At 41.7% G+C, this 19,328-nt stretch overlaps 1 protein-coding gene across 1 annotated transcript in view; it reads right to left on the bottom strand.

Annotated features, from left to right (window-relative positions):
- LOC308105501 (SH3 and cysteine-rich domain-containing protein 2-like) overlaps nt 1-19,328 on the bottom strand; it is a gene marked incomplete at both ends in the record, with an annotated part of 69,929 nt that overhangs the window by 31,829 nt on the left and 18,772 nt on the right. Inside the window, 2 exons of the mRNA XM_080456265.1 lie at nt 4,051-4,145; nt 4,787-5,162. Coding sequence (XP_080312391.1) covers nt 4,051-4,145; nt 4,787-5,162 — 471 coding nt within the window. The remainder of the gene's footprint in view (nt 1-4,050; nt 4,146-4,786; nt 5,163-19,328) is intronic.

The following is a 19,328-nucleotide window of genomic DNA, read 5'->3' as shown; positions in this document are numbered from 1 at the left end:
GCCCCAATTATAATGTCTTAAGGCATATAAGGCTTATTAGCCAGGGATCCTTTTAATTTGATTGATTGATTGAATGCTTTATTAGAAGTTTGCAGGAAAAAAGCACAAAGTACAAAGCACAAAGTACAGTTCAATACAAGGCCAGCTAATAGGAATTAAAAAATCACACCCAGTGTGAAGAGAGTGGTGCCTTTGAATGAGTGTAACTGGTTGCATCCTTGTGTTGCAATCAGCTGCAGCTGTTGAGGCCGTGCTCAAACATACGGACGGACGGACGGACGGACGGACGGACAGACAGACACACACACACACAGTCAAGTGTAGGAGTGGCTGGTACCACTCAAAAAACCCAAAAAAGCCATTGGCTTGTTTCCATACGGGTCCTTTTGTAACTCTGAGAGTGTACAAATGTAACCAAACGGACCCGGTCCGTTTGGTTACATTTGTACACTCTCAGGGTTAAAGGAGAGTTCAATCAGCACTGAGGTGTTTCACTGTGCATCAGGTCCATGCTGCAGTATGGCTAATCCTTGGTTTGATGAGTGTGCGACCGCACAGCACAGCACACCGCCGCTGCAGGCTATAGGACCACGGTCTGATGTGTCACAGCCTTGGGGGGACGGTGTGCGCCTCAAACACGCCGAATTTCACACTGAATTAGGCAGAGCAGCTGGTAGTGGGGAGATATTGATTTTCCGACAGACGTGAGGAGGGGAGCATGGAAACATTTCATCCAGGCAAGAGAGACGGGGAGAGAGAGACGGGGAGAGAGAGGGAGAGGGAGAGAGAGAGAGAGAGAGAGAGAGAGAGAGAGAGAGAGAGAGAGAGAGAGAGAGAGAGATGGAGAGAGATGGAGAGAGATGGAGAGAGAGAGAGAGAGAGAGAGATGGAGAAGAAGAAAAGTGTTAAAAGAAAACAAGTGTTGAGTGAAAGAGAAAAACAAGTCTAGGACAAAACCTGGGCCGACTGACGTGTCTGAAATGCTGGAGGGCTTTTCATTTCAGGGTCATTGGGAAGAGGCGCCATTCGTATACCAAGCTTTAGCGTAGCTTAATCGCACAACGTCATCATTCAGTGATGTACAGGTTTCCCTGTAAATATTTGGTCTGTCCAATTTAATACCGAAGGTCATCCAGGCTGAAATGATGTACTCGACAACCACAGCTGGTTCATCGCTAGGCCAACCGGGCCGACCAGTGATGTACTTTCTACATCCCATGGCCTGGAGGGATGATTGCACTGTGATTGGCTCGGTCGTTCTGAGGCCAACCGGCCAACTAATGATACACTACATCCCATAGACCGAGGGACGATTGCTCTGCGATTTGCTAGTTCATTGTTAGGCCAACCGGCCGACCAACTGGCTGACCACTGGTGTAAATTCATCACAAATTCATCTTTGCAGGGCTGGCCTCGCAGTTGTGTTCTAGCCAAAGAGCAGGTATAGCTACGTGATCTCCAAAAAAGACTCTTAGCTTTTGTTTATCGCAGAGACATTCCAATCCGGTGCAAAAAGGATAATATTTCATCACACTTCTGTGCTTTCCCTCTGCATCTCAGAGCATTCCCTGTGTCTCACACACTGCTATCTCCTTCTTTATATACAGTATATATCAGCTGCTGCTTGCAGAAGACGGCCCTTATCCTTGTTTAACTACAGTACACAGGCACTTAGAAGCTGAGTTTTATTAGCCTCACTGGTGATGCCAACATTTGGCATCACCATTCACCAGTGCTAATTAAATCCTCAGAATTAAATGACTGCTCAGGATTCTGCAGCGTAATTCAACACAGAATGTACACACAACGTGTAAGACCATTTTTAGCCATGTAAAAGGTGAACTGAACATCTGGGATACAGCTGGGACATCCGTTATTCTAATTTGGGTCAAAGTGGCGCTATCTAAAATGTCGTCACATCTTCTGAAAAGGGCACAAAGGTGTTTAATGTGTGAAACAAGCTGCTGCGTATCGACCGAAAGCCGGGAGACATTTTCTGCGCGATGTAGGTCTGTCTGCTCGACCGCAGACAGAAAGGGAAATGTCAATAAATACAAAGCCACGCTCTGAGTGATCTCGTGGAGAGATCCCACAAGAAAACCTGCTGACGCCGTTTGGTGGCGCGTCAGCAGGTTTCTTTTTCCGGGTGTCTTATGACTTCAAAAAGGACAAAGAAATGAAGTGATTTTTTGCGCTTTTGTGCTGCTCAGTCTCAGAGAGCCGCCTTTATCCCATCTAAAGTAATTTATTATTTTGGTGGCAGAGCTCCTACTGTAGCTGTAAACTAGCCAAGAGAGAAGCTCACCTGATTTCCATCCCCTGATCCATTTTCACTATGGCCCTATTAAAATGGCCTAAAGCAGGGGTTCCTAAACGTTTCCATGCCAAGGACCCCCAAATAGCCATAGCCTCTGGATGTTGCCCGCCTATCTGCTATTCTTGCTATTTGTAAGTATTTAATAGAAATGTTTGCATATCGTTTTTTACAATAATCACATGCCCAAAATAGGGTCGATTTTATTATTTTTTTACTCCCCTTTCCAATAGGCCCCCACATGTTCTATTGGTCACTCAGGGTGACCAATAGAACATGTTGGTGTCTAGGATAGAGTTCTCAATGGGCCAAACAATTACCGACCTATTAGGCCCGAAAACCCCCAAAACCCAAAAAGGTGTCATTATGTGCTTAAAGTCCTCAAAGTCACGCATCCAGCAAGCTTTGAACTGAGCTTCCGTTCCAGAGATAATGGCCAAAACATCTTGAAAACGGCCACTTTCGCCAATTTTTGATTGAGTTTTGGCCATTGTCGCCCGTTTTTCTATAATAACACGGACTAGGAAGGTCGGACGGCGACAAACTAGATACCAAGTAAAGTTCACTTTGAGCTACATCTACATCCACTGCCATTCCCGTCTGCCTTACCGTTAGGCCGCCAGGGGCAGTTGAAATGTGTTTTTTGGGGGTAATAGATTTTTTCTTTTGTTCTTTTTTTTTTTCACGGAATCCGAGGCTCGGCCCGACCTGACTAATTAGCATGGATTTTGGGCCCGGCCCGGCCCAAAAACGTCGGGTCGGGTTCGGGCAGAATTTGAGAACTCTAGTCTAAGACACCCATACAGTACACTAGGCTCTGTTCAGAATGGTTCGTCAGCCCAGGTTCTGGGAACGTATACAGCAGGTGAATGTATTTTTATGCCTTATGTAAAGCACTTAGTCACCTCAGGCCAGCGTCCTAGACAGCCTGATATGCTATTACAGTATGTCCCAGGACGCTATAATGTCAATATTTCCGTGGTTCTGGCAGTTAGCTGGAGCTCGATTCTTGTCTGTGGTGATCAGAAAATCGTATTTACACTCACAATCCTGGAACACTGTGTCCCACATGAACACACAGGATTGCATTAATCTCGGTATGGTATGAAAATAGAAATCTTGCAGACATGAGACTTGCTGGAGATAGGCAATCCAATGCACCATTGCATTTTCTGTCAGTGTTATATCATTGTCGTGTATAATGCATTTTAAAGCGCAAATTGGTCTGAAAAGTAGCCGAAAATAGTTCCGTTATGAAAAGAAATTTAAATTGTGCATGTTTTGGAGAAAATGTAAACAAACCAAATCTAAACATAAAGCCAACATAGCGAATTGGCAGTACCCATTATCATAGTAATTGGAGGCCAGTCTATGTCGTCAGTAATGTCATATTGATGACAACAATCCATACATGGGATTTATGGATAGATATTCTTGGAAATCCACTGCTCCGACCGACTTCACACCAGGCACGGCTCTCCCTTGGGTCCTCATCAACACATGCAGCAAGTTTGAAGCCGATCAGTCGAGATTTGCAGGGGTCACTCGGACATGCGGACATGCTTGCACGCACGCGCGCAGACATTCTGTGCATGTATAGTTAAAAACGTAGCCTATAAAACATGCAGTATCAGTGCTGTCACGGACCGTGACCTGATTATTCACTGTAACTGGAATATACGTAGTGTGCATGTACATGTTTTTCAGTGAAGGCTTTAATGGCGGGTCAGACTTACTTTGCCAGTGCAGGGTTGCTGGGAGAGCTCTGAAGAGCACCAAAGGTGAGCCCCTAACTTACAGGATTTACAGCGCAGACCCTGCTTAGAATTCCCTGCAAAGACACAGACACAGACAATACACAGGTCTCCACATTACATCATCAAAGACCTCTCAGTGAGCAAATCAAAAAAAGTATTATGGCTTCAAGGGCCAAAACTATGCTATGGCTTCAAGGGACAAAATGCAGTGTGAGCTTGGAGATCGGCTATTTTTGCCAAATGTTCACCCCAGAATAGGGACGCTATAGGTCACTGTTTGGCAAACAGTGCGTCGGGACCCATTTATGGGTTGTGAGTAAATATCCCCTTAATTTTGTTTTCATTTATTTCAAAAGATTTACATTTTATTCGCCAAAATATCTAAACTTTTCATGAATTAAAAACAAATGCAGGTTTTTTTTTTTTTATAATTTCATAAATAAATACAAAAAATCTAAGAAATTCCATACATTTGAAAATAAATGTTTAAATGTTTAAGTTGATCTACAACCTCACAACTTGTCACATTGCGATGCGTTGTGAGCTTGTAGATCTGCTATTTTCACTAGCTTGTCTAATTTTGTCTAATAACTCTTTTGGGTCTCAAGCTAAAAAGTTTGCGAACCACTGCTTTAGATTTCATAATGATTAAGTGAGAGAGTGGTATCCTGGCTTGTGACTATAGATGTGTTCTTCTCCGTGCGTGGGAACCTACCCTGGATCATGTGTTTGCATCTCTGGCAGCAGGTGGGCCGGCGGAACACGTGCTCCTGGAAGCAGTGCGTCTTGACGGGCTTGGCCTGCAGAGCCAAGGTGGAGGCCAGCGACTGCGAGGGGCTGATGGAGGGCGAGTGCGACGACAGCGAGGGGTTGGGGCTGAGCGACGGCGAGAGGGAGGGCGAGCGCTCGTAGGCCAGCGGCGAGTCCGAGACGGGCAGCGGCGACGACGGCAGAGGCGGCAGCTGGGGCTCGGCGATGAGGGTGGCGGGGAAGCCGCGGGACGCGCTGTTGTTGTTGCGCTGGAAGAAGTTGTCCATGCTCTTGCTGCGCATCACCGACTTGAAGGACAGGGAGCGCTTCAGCCTCTGCAGCTGTAACGAGAAGAGGATTGATTGATTGAATATTTTATTAGACAGAAATGTAAAAACGGCACGAGTACAGCCAAACACTTTGTCTAAAAGGATAACACCCAAAAAAGTCCTTGCGGTCTTGTTTCCATTGGGGTCCGACTCCGAGGTATTTAATTCATCAACTGAAAAAAAATTTCAGGGCTGTTTTAAAGGAAGCCAGTGATCTACATGTTTTGAGGGACGGGGTCAGGGCATTCCACACTTGGGTGGCAGTGCTGGAGTGCCATTGATAGTTGCAGGAGATGTTGGCCAGTTTGTTTGGTGGACTCGGAATCGGAAGCATTTATTCGCCAAGTATGATGTTCATCCAAGGAATTGTCCTCTGGCATCTGGTGCAGTGACAACCTAACAAAGGACATTTAACAATTGATGCAAGACTGCTGACAAGATACTGTATATCCATAAATCACATTAGTTGAAGCTCTGCATTGTACACAGGCATTCAGACTGGAGCCGCTGGATCCTCGTGTTTGAACGTGCACACCAGCTGTGGCAGTGACTCTCAACCTTTTTAATTTCAAGGACCCCCCCCCCCAGTTTGATATGCATTAGGTGAGTTACAGGCCCGAAGTGTCCATTTGGTCCCATGGTGGTTGCCGGACCCCACGTTTATAAGCAGTACTCTATGCTCCCGTCCTATTTACTCACCTGTCCACACCAATACAGCCTTTTTACAAAGCAATCATAATACAGTATATTAAATATAATATAAGTCATAAAGCCTGCCCTCTGGACATCTAAAGGACATCCGATCTCAATTGTCTCCTGCAGAGTAAGAAGATTCTTATAGGAATGAGGATAATGACTAAGAGAAGTGGAAGTGTGTACAGACAGAGACATGTATGTCGACGTTCGTTCCCGTACGTTCCCGTTCCACAAATCCACTCGGACAGTAATCGTGACAGGACCTGCCACTGTAAGCTGTCAGAGTGAAGGTGCAGAGTGGGAAATTGTTAATATTTCAGCCAGGACAGGCGAGGCCTGTCAAGTAGAGAGAAGTCTGTCTGGTGACAGTGGTGAGTAGAGTTGTTTTACACGAGCAGTGTCTGAACTGGACTCTTCTCCATCCTCTGACTTGTCCTTTTTTTTTGATAACCACAAAATTTGTCAGCCCTAGCGAATTCCATGCCGAGTCAATACCCCTTAAAATTCACATTTGATTACTTTTATTGAGCGGCTGCGCACCTTGGCACTTGATGCATTGATGCACAACAAACACCAGTGTTTATCTTCCAACCTGCCTGCCCTCTTCTCCAGTATATACGCTCTCTCCTGGCCCGCGCTCTTGGCCACCGCAATGTAGCGCTGTTAACGACAAAAGATTATGGGGAGTTGAGAGGCAATGAGCTCCAATTTATGGAAATAATGACAAGCTGTGGACTCGTACATCAAGGCGATGTCCTGAGAAACGAGGGCAAGGGGAGTGGTACCGTGGAGTAACTCTACAGGAGACTGTAACTTCTGTTTGGACAGAGAAGGTTGCCAAAGCACTTTAGGTCACAGCACTAGACTGTGACGCTACCTGGGACATTTTATGCAATCTTTCTCAATCTGGCATCTTTTTTTAATGAAGTCTGCCTGTGACTTTCATCTTTCATCTTCAAATGAATGTAAGATGAGATAAAACATTGGGGAAACTGGGTTGTTAAAGCAGCTAACAAATAGACATTTAGCTGCAACAGAAGGAAGAGGGATTTAGTAGCAGAATGTACAGTAAATACTTAAGTCTCAACAAAACTGAAAGCAATAGATTTAAAATATCTAAAACCGAAGGGACCAAATTCTGAATGATCAAATCCTCAGAACCTGACAAAAATTGCTTTTACTGTGTGGACGGCTGCGGTACAGTATTTGCTCGAATTATATAACCAAGCAACAATTTGAATATAAAACATACCCTTTCACCTCATGTTCTTCGTTCTGCGCTCAATGTAGAGATTTTTATCTGAGGTCATTCGCTTGTGCGTCTCAATTTAGCAGAGAATGGCATTGGCTAGAACAATCGGACACATCTGCCCCTTCTTGTCTGTCCATGTGTCTCTCTGCATACACGTGTGTGTATTTTTCCACTGCACCTCTGAGCTGTCAGCGAAGCACCAAATGTGCACACTTTGTTTGCAGCAAACTCTAATCAATAATGTTGAGTAGCTTCCTCTTTTTTTTTCCTGCCTTAAGCCACGGCTTCACAGCCACCAATTAGCCCATTAAAACCGGGAAAGCAGCTGTGTCATTTTAGATTTTTTAAGGCTATTCGACACAGCGCGTCACTTCAAAATCTGCTATTTTTTAAATATTTTTGGTGGCTTTTTCTGCCTTTATTTGATAGTATATTTGATAGTATACAGTCGACTGACAGGAAATGGGGAGAGAGAGATGGGGAGTGACACGCAGCAAAGGTCGTCGGGATCGGGATTTTGAACCCGCAACCCGCTGTCAGGTTGCTTTGGCAGCCTAGGTGTCCGGACCGCTACTTCAGCAGTCCGGGCCATTTTTGAACATTTTTGAAAACATCTTGAAAGTGTGAGAACTAACCGATTTAGAAGGCATTTGTATAATGTGCCCCAGCAGGTCTTAATGGGTTAGAGTGAGTGATGACAAGAGGCCTCTGTTGACCCATTAGCGAGTAGTCTACCTCTCTCACAAGTGTGTTTCTACCAGGAGACCCAGTCCACGCTCTCTCTAATGGCCTTTTATTTTGGCTTGACTGGTGGCCCATTCAATTATGGAGGTTACTTTCCATTAGTTGATTTTCCCTTTTTTATACCCGTCTGACCGTCTTCTCTCCGTAGGAGCCCATCACCGGTTTAATCTGAGCCCAAAGAAAAAAACCTGCCTCACCACATTAACCCTGGCCTGACTATTCTGGAGATGTTGTTGTTACAGGTGAAAATTCTCAACATAGCCTTATGTTGCTTAACCACCCGAACCCAATGCTGGGCCTATAATGACAGAAGTAGAAAATAAATGAACAATCAGCGAAAATAGATGAATATTCAGTGTAAATATAAATGGAGATTTGGTGAAAACAGATTAACATTTGGCCAAAATAGCAGATTTTTACTGTTAAACGTTTAAAAATATATATTACATAAGGTTTAAGCGCTTAATATATCGTCTCTGTCGGGTGGAAACCTCATATGTCCAAAACAGTTACTTTTCAGGATTCAAATTTAAAAAAATAGCAAAAGTAGCAGATCTACAAGCTTAAAACACGTCGCTTCTAGCTTGTAGATCTGCTACTTTTGATACTTTTGTGTGACGCTGTAGTATGATCAAGTAGGGCGTTAATTTACGAAAAAACACAAAAAGTTAGAATATGGAGATAAGAGGTTTCTGCACGACGATAAGAGGTTTCTATGCCTGTGTCTGTCACACGGTGGAAATAGACCATCTACAACGCATCAACATTTTTGCATTGTAAGTGACAAGGGCAATAAAATGGCTATTATTATTATTAATTAAGTTGAGACAAATAGCTGATTGCACAGCTGTACGCCTTTACAAAACACAGCAAGTCTCAGCTGCTGACCTTTGTGAGATCCAGGCAAAAAAAGTGCTTTCATCATACAGTAGGTTCATTTGGTCCAATAAATACCCTTCAAAAAAAAAAAGGCCAGTCCGCCTAAATGACTACATTACCATAATGCCAAAAATTCCTCAACTACCCTCCTGCACAAATCTCCATAATGCAGCTGTGCCTAAATGAGTGCCGTTAATCACGAACGCAATGATGAATGGCAGTCCAGAAAAGAATCTTGGCAGCATTTTAATCCATTTAGACCGGGAACGCAGCTGTGTCATTTTTAAGATTTATTTTGGCTTGTAGGTCTGCTATTTTTGAAAAATCTTGAAAATGTGTGAAAATCTTTGAATATATATATATTTTTAAAGCGAACAACTCAAATCTTTGCTTCTGGGGATCTCTGGAACAACATATTTTCAGATATTTTATATTGTTTTATATTTTCTTTTTTTATATATATATTTTTTATATATTTATATTTTCATATTTTCATATTTTCATATTTTCATATTTTCATATTTTCATATTTTCATATTTTCATATTTTTTATGTTTAAAAAAAAAAGGATTCAGAAAACATTTTTAGAATCGGCCTCAGGTCTTAATGGGTTAAAAGCTGAAGGGGTCATGACTTTTTCTATGGCTAATCACAGTACAGTGAGCATATCAGGGCTCATTTATACTTTGTCATACGACAACGAAAAATGACCTATTTTCAACCAAAGAAAGTGTCGCAGTCAGAGCCGTGTGTCAGAGCCACACCGTCCTGCAGTAAAGGATGAACGAAGCCTTATTCAGCACTTCTCAACTTCCATTCCACCGCTCTCTGGTTTGAGCTGAAGCCCAGCCAAAGAAAGACTCACAGGTACAGCTATGGTGACATTAGCCTCTCTCTCGTAATGCACCTAGAAGCCACATGTGAGCCCATTAAGACCCATAACCCATTAAGACTGGGAACGCATCTGTGTGTCATTTTTCAATTTCTTTGGCTATTCAAAAAATAGCAGATCTACAAAGCTCATAGCACGGCACCGAGTGCCGCGCTATGAGCTTGTAGATCTGCATTTTTTTTTTAAAATCTTGATAATATCAGTGGTTCTCAAACTTTTTCCATGTCAAGGCCCCCCAAATTTATATGTATATGGCCGCGGACCCCCATCTCAAAATGTTTTGTCCCAGGGACCCCCAGAAGCAAAGATTTGAGTTACAAATGTTCGCTTAAAAAATATATATTCAAGGTTTTGCACAAATTGTCACGATAAAAAAAAAATGCAGATCTACAAGCTCATTGCACGGCACTCTGTGCCGCGCGATGAGCTTGTATATCCGCTATTTTTGAATAGCCAAAGAAATCTAAAATATGTTCCTGGTCTTAGTGGGTTAACTGCCTTGGAACCCCCTCTCCACAGGAGCTAGAAGTTTAACAATAGACAGGAAGGATGGAAGTCTTTTATGGGAATCACTTACGTAGTGCCATTAGATTCCTATCCAACTACAGTACATCCATACAAATGTTTTATAGCAGTGGTAAATGTAATATGAAACAAGTTGCATAATTGCAAAAAAAGTGAACTTTAAATTGTGCTGAATTTCCATAAAAAAAAGAAAAGTTAAAGACAACACATTTTCGTTCCAAAGTGTGTCCTTTGGGTGCCTGAATCATGTTGGAGTGCAGGGGGCCCACACTTGCAGACACTCTCCACTAAGTGGAATGGTTACATAATCGTCTAATTGCAATTATTTGAGATAATCACAGTTATTTTTTGCATAATAGTCATAATTATTTCCACGTTGAAAAATGTTTTGAAAACAAAAAAACATTTTCCAAACATTTTCCAAAAAATAGAGGAAATAGCAGATCTACAAGCTCAAAACGTGTCGCATCGCAGCGCGTTTTGAGCTTAGATTGGCTATTTCCACTATTAATGTTTTTTTTTTCAAGTATACAGTTATTAAATGATTTGTCATATCTGCCCTTAAATCGAGAATTGCAATTATTTGAGCGATAATTAATCGTCAAGTAAAATGTCATAATCATGACAGAATGGTTATTGTGAAATATACGATGCCAAAAATAAGTTGTGACACAGTTTGACTTTAGTTCAAAGAAGTACAACGCACACCATTCCTTTTGAGCTGCCGTCTGCAGGTGAAGATCTGAGAGAAGATTATGCAGCTGCTTTGATCTTCTCACAGTATGACTTTAAACACATGAACCCTAGCTAACCCATTCTGGGGTGAACATTCGGTGAAAATAGATCTCCAAGCTCACACAACGCCTCGCAATGTGAGCTTGTGGATCAGCTATATTTGGCAAAGAGATTTGGTGTAGAGGGAAATACTAACCAGTAGTGGAAAATGTATAGCCTCCACTATTTTTTTTTACTTAGCTAAGAGTATCAATACTGCAATGTAGAAATACTCTGTTACGTACATACTCTGTAAATTGAAAGTCCGGTATTCAAAATGTACTTGAGTAAAAGTATTGGCATCAAAATAAAGGACCAAAAGTAAAAGCACTCAATATCCACAACTTTTCAAATGTATAAAACGTATCAAAATCTTTTGAAAATAGACGCGTTGTGAGCTTGTAGATCTGCTATTTTCAAAAAGCCAGCAAAGTAGGCCTATATATAGGGCTGAAATGGTCAATGTATGTTTTGTAATAATAATCAAAATCAACAAAGTAACAAGTAAATAAAGTTTTCAGATAATTGTAGTCGAGTAAAAAGTACAATATTTGCCTCTGAGATGGAGTGGAAGTATTGAAAATTGGAAATACTAAAGTAAAAAATAATAATAAAGTAAAAGTACCTCAAAATTGTACTTAAGTGCAGTAGATGAGTAAATGTACTTAGTTACTTTCCACCACTGATACGAACAGATTTAATATAGAGCCCTGGGGGACCCCATTCTTCTATTATATATGGTTCAAGTGGTTAATACCCACATTATGTGCAGAAAATGGGTATTGCCTCCCCCCTCCTCCTGGTTACCCCGCATGCCCCCTGGAAACGATAGGAGCCCAAAAGCGGTGCACTGTGGAACGCCACCATTCGACACAGTAGATCCCCAAAGCGCTCTCTTTCTCCGCCCGTCTCTCTCTCTCTCTCTCTCTGCTAGATGCCGTTCGTCGAAGCTATTTCTGGCGTTGCGATGCTATGAGACCTGTCACTGTCAGGACAAGTGATGGCAATTAGCTCAATGCAGAGCGAGCCGGGGATATGGAAACGAACGCGTGCGTCTTTGGAAAGATGATGTGAGGAAGAGGATGAGGGGGAGGTGAAGGGGCAGGATGAAGGTGAAGGGAAAAGGGTGTGGGGGGGTTTACAGACAGAAAAACGAAGAATTGAAATAAAGAATGAACGATAAGAGAGACGGGAAGAAAGGATGACGTGGAGCGAGAGAGCAAAGGAAACAAGGTGGGGTCAAATAATTTGTGTGGCCAGTTATGACCCAGTCATCTATGACGAATGACTTCATATTTAGACTAGGATTCAAGCCCCATTGACTTCCATTATAACATGTTTTAATATACTATATATATATATATATATAAATTATTATAATAATGATAAGTTTAGTCAGATAACTCACGAATAGATTTAAGCAATATTTTATCATAGAATGTGAATACAATGTGTGAATATAATATTTTATCTCGGCGTCCAGGCTCTGCTACATTTTTCTCCCTGCTCAGCACAATTAGACAATCATCATCAACCATTAAGAGCAGGGAGATAGATACGATAACAACCCCCCCATGGGGAACAGAACTAATGGCAGAGCCCACGGTGATGTGCCGTGACAGACCTGTCACTCTTGGTTCAATAAACCCTAAAGTCCAGTTTATAGACGACATACACAGAAATGACCGTTCACATGCGCAAGGCATCTTTATTGACAAACAAGGGAGATTCCCTCTATACTATGTGAATAAAAGAACAGCAAATTAATGATATTAAAACAATACGACCTGATATATCACGAAGGCAATTCGCTCCACATCTAAGTCTGCATGCAAACAAGCGTTCGGTTGAGCGCCTGGAGAATTCTCCCGTTCTTATCTATTACATTCAGTATATCAACGCTGTGGCTATCAAGGCCTGTCTTCTGACTGCACTCTATAAAGTAAAGGTTGACGGCCCAAGGTTCCACAATGGACCATCAAGCCCTCCTTGGGTACGAATTTAGTACCCACAACAACACAAGATTAAACACTTAAACAGTACTTTATAGAAATTATCCACTTGCATAACATATTTCATGTTTAAAAAAATCAGGTCCCATTATTCTCTTTTTGAGTCATGTGAGCCGAGGAAAACCCTTTTCTTTGAAGGGGAAACTCTGAACTAGGCTGGGGCAGTCCCAAACCTACCATCTGGACATGAGCTCTTATTGGGGACAATTACATCATTTGATTCCATATTGCATTGCTAAACTTAGGGTCCCTCAGTGGGGCATTCCCACTGAGTTTTCCTTTACAAGCAACTATTCTAACATGTGTAATATATATATATATTTAAAAAAAAAAATCATATATCTTGTTCTCTGTGTGCATTTTTGGTTTCTTCTCCAATTCCTCTGGTTGAGATGGTCACTTTTCCGAGCCCGGAGGAGGAGGTTCCGACAGAGCCCAAGACTAGGCCCCCCCCCCAACCCATCCAGTGCCATTAACGAATGTACTTGGCACTGAATGAGCTAAGAGGCGGAGGTCCCACTCCCGAGCCCCCCGGGTCCGTACCCTCCTGGGGCCTGAGACCGGAGCCCCCCGTATTATACACAGGGGCCCCAACCCCCAAGCGCCAGTCAGATCCGTACCCTCCTTGAGGTCGAAAGTCGGGGCGTAGATATCGTGCAGGGGTGTTCTTCGTCAAGTTCAGCATGGGGGCCCAGGTGGCAATATAATGTTTCTGTGGTGTGTATTGGGATCACTCTGTCACTGCTCTCTTATCACTTGCCATTTGCGAAGGGCAAGACAGCCTATTTTAATGTGCCTAAAGCTGCCAGGGAGATCGCTACGATCAGATTATGTCCCCCAACATTACTATCAAAATCAAAATCAAAATTAATATGTAATCTGGGGTCGTTCAGTGGCCTTGGGCAGCATAGATGTACCCCATGAAACAATGGTATGTTCCTGTCTGGCTGAGAGTGATATTGGTACTACTCAAATTAAATGTGTAGTGTCCCTCCTTTATCTAAAAAAAATTGGGTGGGGGTTTGATGGTGAGTCTTTGATCTCTATCATATTATTTCCCTCCTTGACCTGACACCCGGCAGGGCACACAGCATAGGAATGTGCAGAGGCCAGGGTGCCACCCTCCTTTACCTTTTTTGACATACACAACAACACATACCATACACAAAATGTAATTGGAAACACAACAAAACAACTTTCCTGTGCTTTATGCACAGGTCAATTGACATTATTCTCGGGCTGTACAAAATTGTATACGTCTCTCCTGCAAGCAGTCGACCTGTTTTAGAGAACTGGAAGGTTAACGACAGCATACCCAACCTTAATCACACCTTGGTCAATCAGTGGTCACATGGTAATTGAAATAAACGTTAAGTCAATGATGAGCAAGATGCTTGGATACATTTTACACCGCATGGTTGCTGATGTAAAGTATGACCTCTTTTGAAACCAAAACCCGGCATGTTCTCATAATGTAAACCAAATGCACTGACCATTAACATAAGAGGGAGATATTCTGAGCACACACAAACACCTCACTTCGCTGTATGTGAATCAAATCAAGCCAGAGCACAAAAGGAGCCAACACGCACACAGCATGTTTCCGTTCAGTTAACTAATTTGACATTGGCCTGTATAATTTAGTTTAATTTGAATATATATATAGCTTGATTGTGGCATTCTATTTAACACTACACATTACAACAGTTTCACTTCAATTTGGTTGTTTTCTCTGATTAAGCTATTATAGTTATTTTAGTCTATGATGTCACTATCAGATGTAATATTATATTACTACTGGTGAAATATTATTATGTGATCTTTTGAAACTTTAATCTATGCAAATCAAAATCAGGTTTACTCTATAATATTTTAGTGCAACTAATTGTTTGTTTGTTAAAGCAGAAATACATTTGTTTTAAATTCATCTAATCACTAATAAGTATCATGTTTGTCTCCTCTCTAGTGTATGTTATTTGTAAAAAATATATATATATTTCTTTTTATTGTGTCCTACCCAGAGCGATAGAAAATGTATTCGTTTACACATGTCGAGGCCCCAACAACAACGATTAGCAGTAAGTCAACCTTGCTTCAGATATTCCCACTTCTTGCTTAGAAAGTGTGTCCTTCTCCATGGCATAGTAGTTCCAGTGTCTGTAACAGATAGAAGTTTGTCAAAAGTCACGCAAGCTTTCCCAAGGCTTGCTCTCTGGATGCCATAGGTGTCATCGGAAGTGAGTCTCGTGAACACTGCAGTTTGCAATGTTGGTGCCCCTCTGCCTCAGCATGTCGATCAGACAGAATTATAGGGCCTTCCACTGCATGTTTCCAGTTCATAGAAAGAAATGACCGTCCGCCAAACAGTGTTGCAGTCCTCGAATGTGAAACCAACCCATTTCTAAAGTCTGAGAAGTTGTAATAAAAAAAAATATAGATATACTAATGTAACAATACATAGAAGCGTTTGGGCTTTCTGTCCACTGTTACATTCTTAAAATTATTGTAATAATAATAATTATGATTATTACTTAATTTAAATATAACCTATTTATTCTACACTTACACTCTACTTACTTATCCACACGGTCAAATTGGCTTTTTTCTTTATTATTATTATATATGTTTTTTTTACTGATATTCAGTTCAGAGTCAACAATCACTTAGAAGAACATCACCTTAGTGCACTTGCATGTTGTTTCTGGTCTGGTCACTTCTAAGAAAGTAAACTGTTGGTTTTTGGGATTATACAAATCATAGGTATACAGCATATTGCAGACTGTGCATAAAATTTAACGAAAATAGCAGATCTACAAATTGATAACGCTTAGTTTGGTCACAGTACATTATTTCTGCATATAAGATCTGATCAGTTCACAGGGTCCCCCCTTTCTTTCTATAGTGCTGCGCCAGGCTCTCTCTCTCTCTCTCTCTCTCTCTCTCTCTGAGGGGAGTGACTCACTTACTGTATGGAAGCTATTGTTTTTTTCTTTTGTTTTTTCTGCAGAATTCTTTGAAGAAACTAATTTATTTGAACATCATATTTCTCTCCTCGCTTTTTTTCCTCTTTCCATTTTCCAAAATAACTGACTCCAATCTTTTAATCTAAGGGCTACCACTCCCTAGTTATCTGTGTCCTTAATTTCTGGGATTACGAATCATAGTTATAGCGTAATTCAGACTGTTCATAACTCTAACAACAATAGCAGATTCTACTAGCACAATGAGTCACTATTGAGCTAGCCTAAACAGCCACGGTTTCCAGTAATCATACTGGAGTAAATGTACAATGTCGGCTTCTGAAATGTACACTTAAGTAGAAGTAAAAGTATTGAAAACTGGAACCACTCTAGTGAGATACAAAATGGGACCCTCAAAATGTACTCAAGTAGAACACTTGAGTAAATGTACTTCGTGACCTTGGCTTCCACCACTGAACCCCGTGCAGGCGGTTATCTTCCTTGTTTAAATTCCTAAGCAGGACAAAATCTCTAAACAAAATGCTTACGGAGCAGATTACACTATCCACTGACATGTACTTGGGTCAAAGTACCAAAAACAACAAATGGTATCGGAGTGGAGTGAGACACCAACGTGAGAAGTGTTTAATAGGCCCCATTCACAATTTCTTAGATTTAACATGCACAAGTTTCCTTTTGAAAATAGCAGATCCACAAGCACGAAGTGCTTGAGATGAAATAGCTTGTGAGCTTGTAGATCGGCAATTTCCAAATGGCTGAGCTGTATGCAGGGCTGAAGTGGTTCTGCAGCAATTATCTACCACTTCAAATTAAACAGTTACCAACGTTCTCAAGGTGTTTTGCAGGGGCAGAAGCACACTGTCTGCCTCTGAGATGTATGCAGTGGAAGTAAAAATACAGATAGCTGTAAGGGCTTTTTAAAGTAACAATACCTCAAGACTGTACTTAAGCACAAACCTGGACCTCAGGAAGAATAGTCTCCACTAAGGTGTAGACTAGTGGATGCTCCTTAAAAAAACAACAACAAACAAACAGACAGGACTTACAGAGACCTTCATTCATTCGGATGACATACATATAACATACATATGAAGACACATATGACACACTGTAGTACTATTTAGGGGGCAACCCTAGGCTGCAGAGCCAGCCGTTCACGTCACCTCGCTCGGATGCTGGAGCTAAACATAACGTGCATGTAACCTGTAGTATTTTTGGGGTCGCCCCTTAGCGGCAGTCTCAGCACACTGTAGTACTATTTAGCCGCAGTCTCAGCTTAAACATAATATAACCTGTAGTATTTCCTTAGCCGCAGTCTCAGCTTAAACATAATATAACCTGTAGTATTTTCTTAGCCGCAGTCTCAGCTTTCACATAATATAACCTGTAGTATTTTCTTAGCCGCAGTCTCAGCTTTCACATAATATAACCTGTAGTATTTTCTTAGCCGCAGTCTCAGCTTTCACATAATATAACCTGTAGTATTTTCTTAGCCGCAGTCTCAGCTTTCACATAATATAACCTGTAGTATTTTCTTAGCCGCAGTCTCAGCTTTCACATAATATAACCTGTAGTATTTTCTTAGCCGCAGTCTCAGCTTTCACATAATATAACCTGTAGTATTTTCTTAGCCGCAGTCTCAGCTTTCACATAATATAACCTGTAGTATTTTCTTAGCCGCAGTCTCAGCTTTCACATAATATAACCTGTAGTATTTTCTTAGCCGCAGTCTCAGCTTTCACATAATATAACCTGTAGTATTTTCTTAGCCGCAGTCTCAGCTTTCACATAATAACACATAACGACACATAACGTACACAACTTAGGCTACACGCTATCTTCTCCCATGTACCCGGCGTGGTTTGCGGTTTAGAGATCCTAGTAAAGGCCACTTAGTGTATTGTCTCAGTAAACTGTTGGATCATAGAATACAGAGAGACAGTGTAGTGTCTCAGTAAACCATAGGATCATAAAGTACACTGAGACAGTGTGGTTTATCAGTAAACTATAGGACCACAGAATACAGAGAAACAGTGTAGTGTCTCAGTAAACTATAGGACCACAGAATACAGAGAAACAGTGTAGTGTCTCAGTAAACTACAGGACCACAGAATACAGAGAAACAGTGTAGTGTCTCAGTAAACTATAGGACCATTATGACAATTGTAAGGATATTTCATGTATATTAGATAAATTCACCCGCACCGAAAACCAAAGCGTGAAAAAGTGGTATTTCGAGGTACAACAAAAATAAATCCATATATTTATATATATAGCCATGCATTGCTCGAACACCCAAGTTGGATCGTGGGTTATTCTAGAGGCCTTGACATGAATATATATATAAATAAGGACAAATAACTGATAGTAACAGCTGATAGTTAAACATCCGTGTAAAAAAAAAAACGTCGGGGTGTCTCCGGTGGTCTCATACACATATACAGATACAGTTGCTGGGAGGATCAACTCGGTCCACCCAGCCACGCTAACAGGACATCATGGGGTATAGGAAGTACAGAGCCTAAGTATTAAACACAAAGGTCATTCAATCTGCTGTTCAGTGGTGACTTCACATGTATGCAATCATATTTACACATTGTCTTTAATAATTGACCTAAATTTGGTATAATACAATTCACATATAGCACCGCGTGTACCCTTCCTGGGGCCCCAAGGAATTGTAGCACATAGTGTATGGGCGAATTGTTATTTGGATCTTATGGATCCAGCGGTCGTCTGGACTGGACAGGGTCACGGTCGGGGTCACCAGCTGATGTGCCGTGACAGACCTGTCACTCTTGGTTCAATAAACCCTAAAGTCCAGTTTATAGACGACATACACAGAAATGACCGTTCACATGCGCAAGGCATCTTTATTGACAAACAAGGGAGATTCCCTCTATACTATGTGAATAAAAGAACAGCAAATTAATGATATTAAAACAATACGACCTGATATATCACGAAGGCAATTCGCTCCACATCTAAGTCTGCATGCAAACAAGCGTTCGGTTGAGCGCCTGGAGAATTCTCCCGTTCTTATCTATTACATTCAGTATATCAACGCTGTGGCTATCAAGGCCTGTCTTCTGACTGCACTCTATAAAGTAAAGGTTGACGGCCCAAGGTTCCACAATGGACCATCAACGGGTGGTGCTGGGGTGGCGCATACCAAACAGACCAGTGAACGCAGACAGCATGCAGAAGGATTGAAGGAAGAACAGAGACTTGCTTAAATAACCCGTCCAATTGGTCGGCTGATTGCCCCGTCACCGTATGACATACGGGTCTTGCATAACACTGTATACACCCACATAGTAATGCGCATGTGTGCATCTCGTGTATCGGCCTGAACTAAACTACGTCATTCCAGTGGTTTGTGAAATTAGCCCTCCATAGAAACAGACAAACACACAGACCCTC

The sequence above is a fragment of the Gymnoscopelus braueri genome (genome assembly GCF_963280865.1).
Source record: "Gymnoscopelus braueri genome assembly, chromosome: 17".
NCBI classification, from domain to species: Eukaryota; Metazoa; Chordata; class Actinopteri; order Myctophiformes; family Myctophidae; genus Gymnoscopelus; species Gymnoscopelus braueri.
Note: the sequence above shows the minus strand (reverse complement) of the source record. Positions and strands in the feature narration are given on the sequence as shown.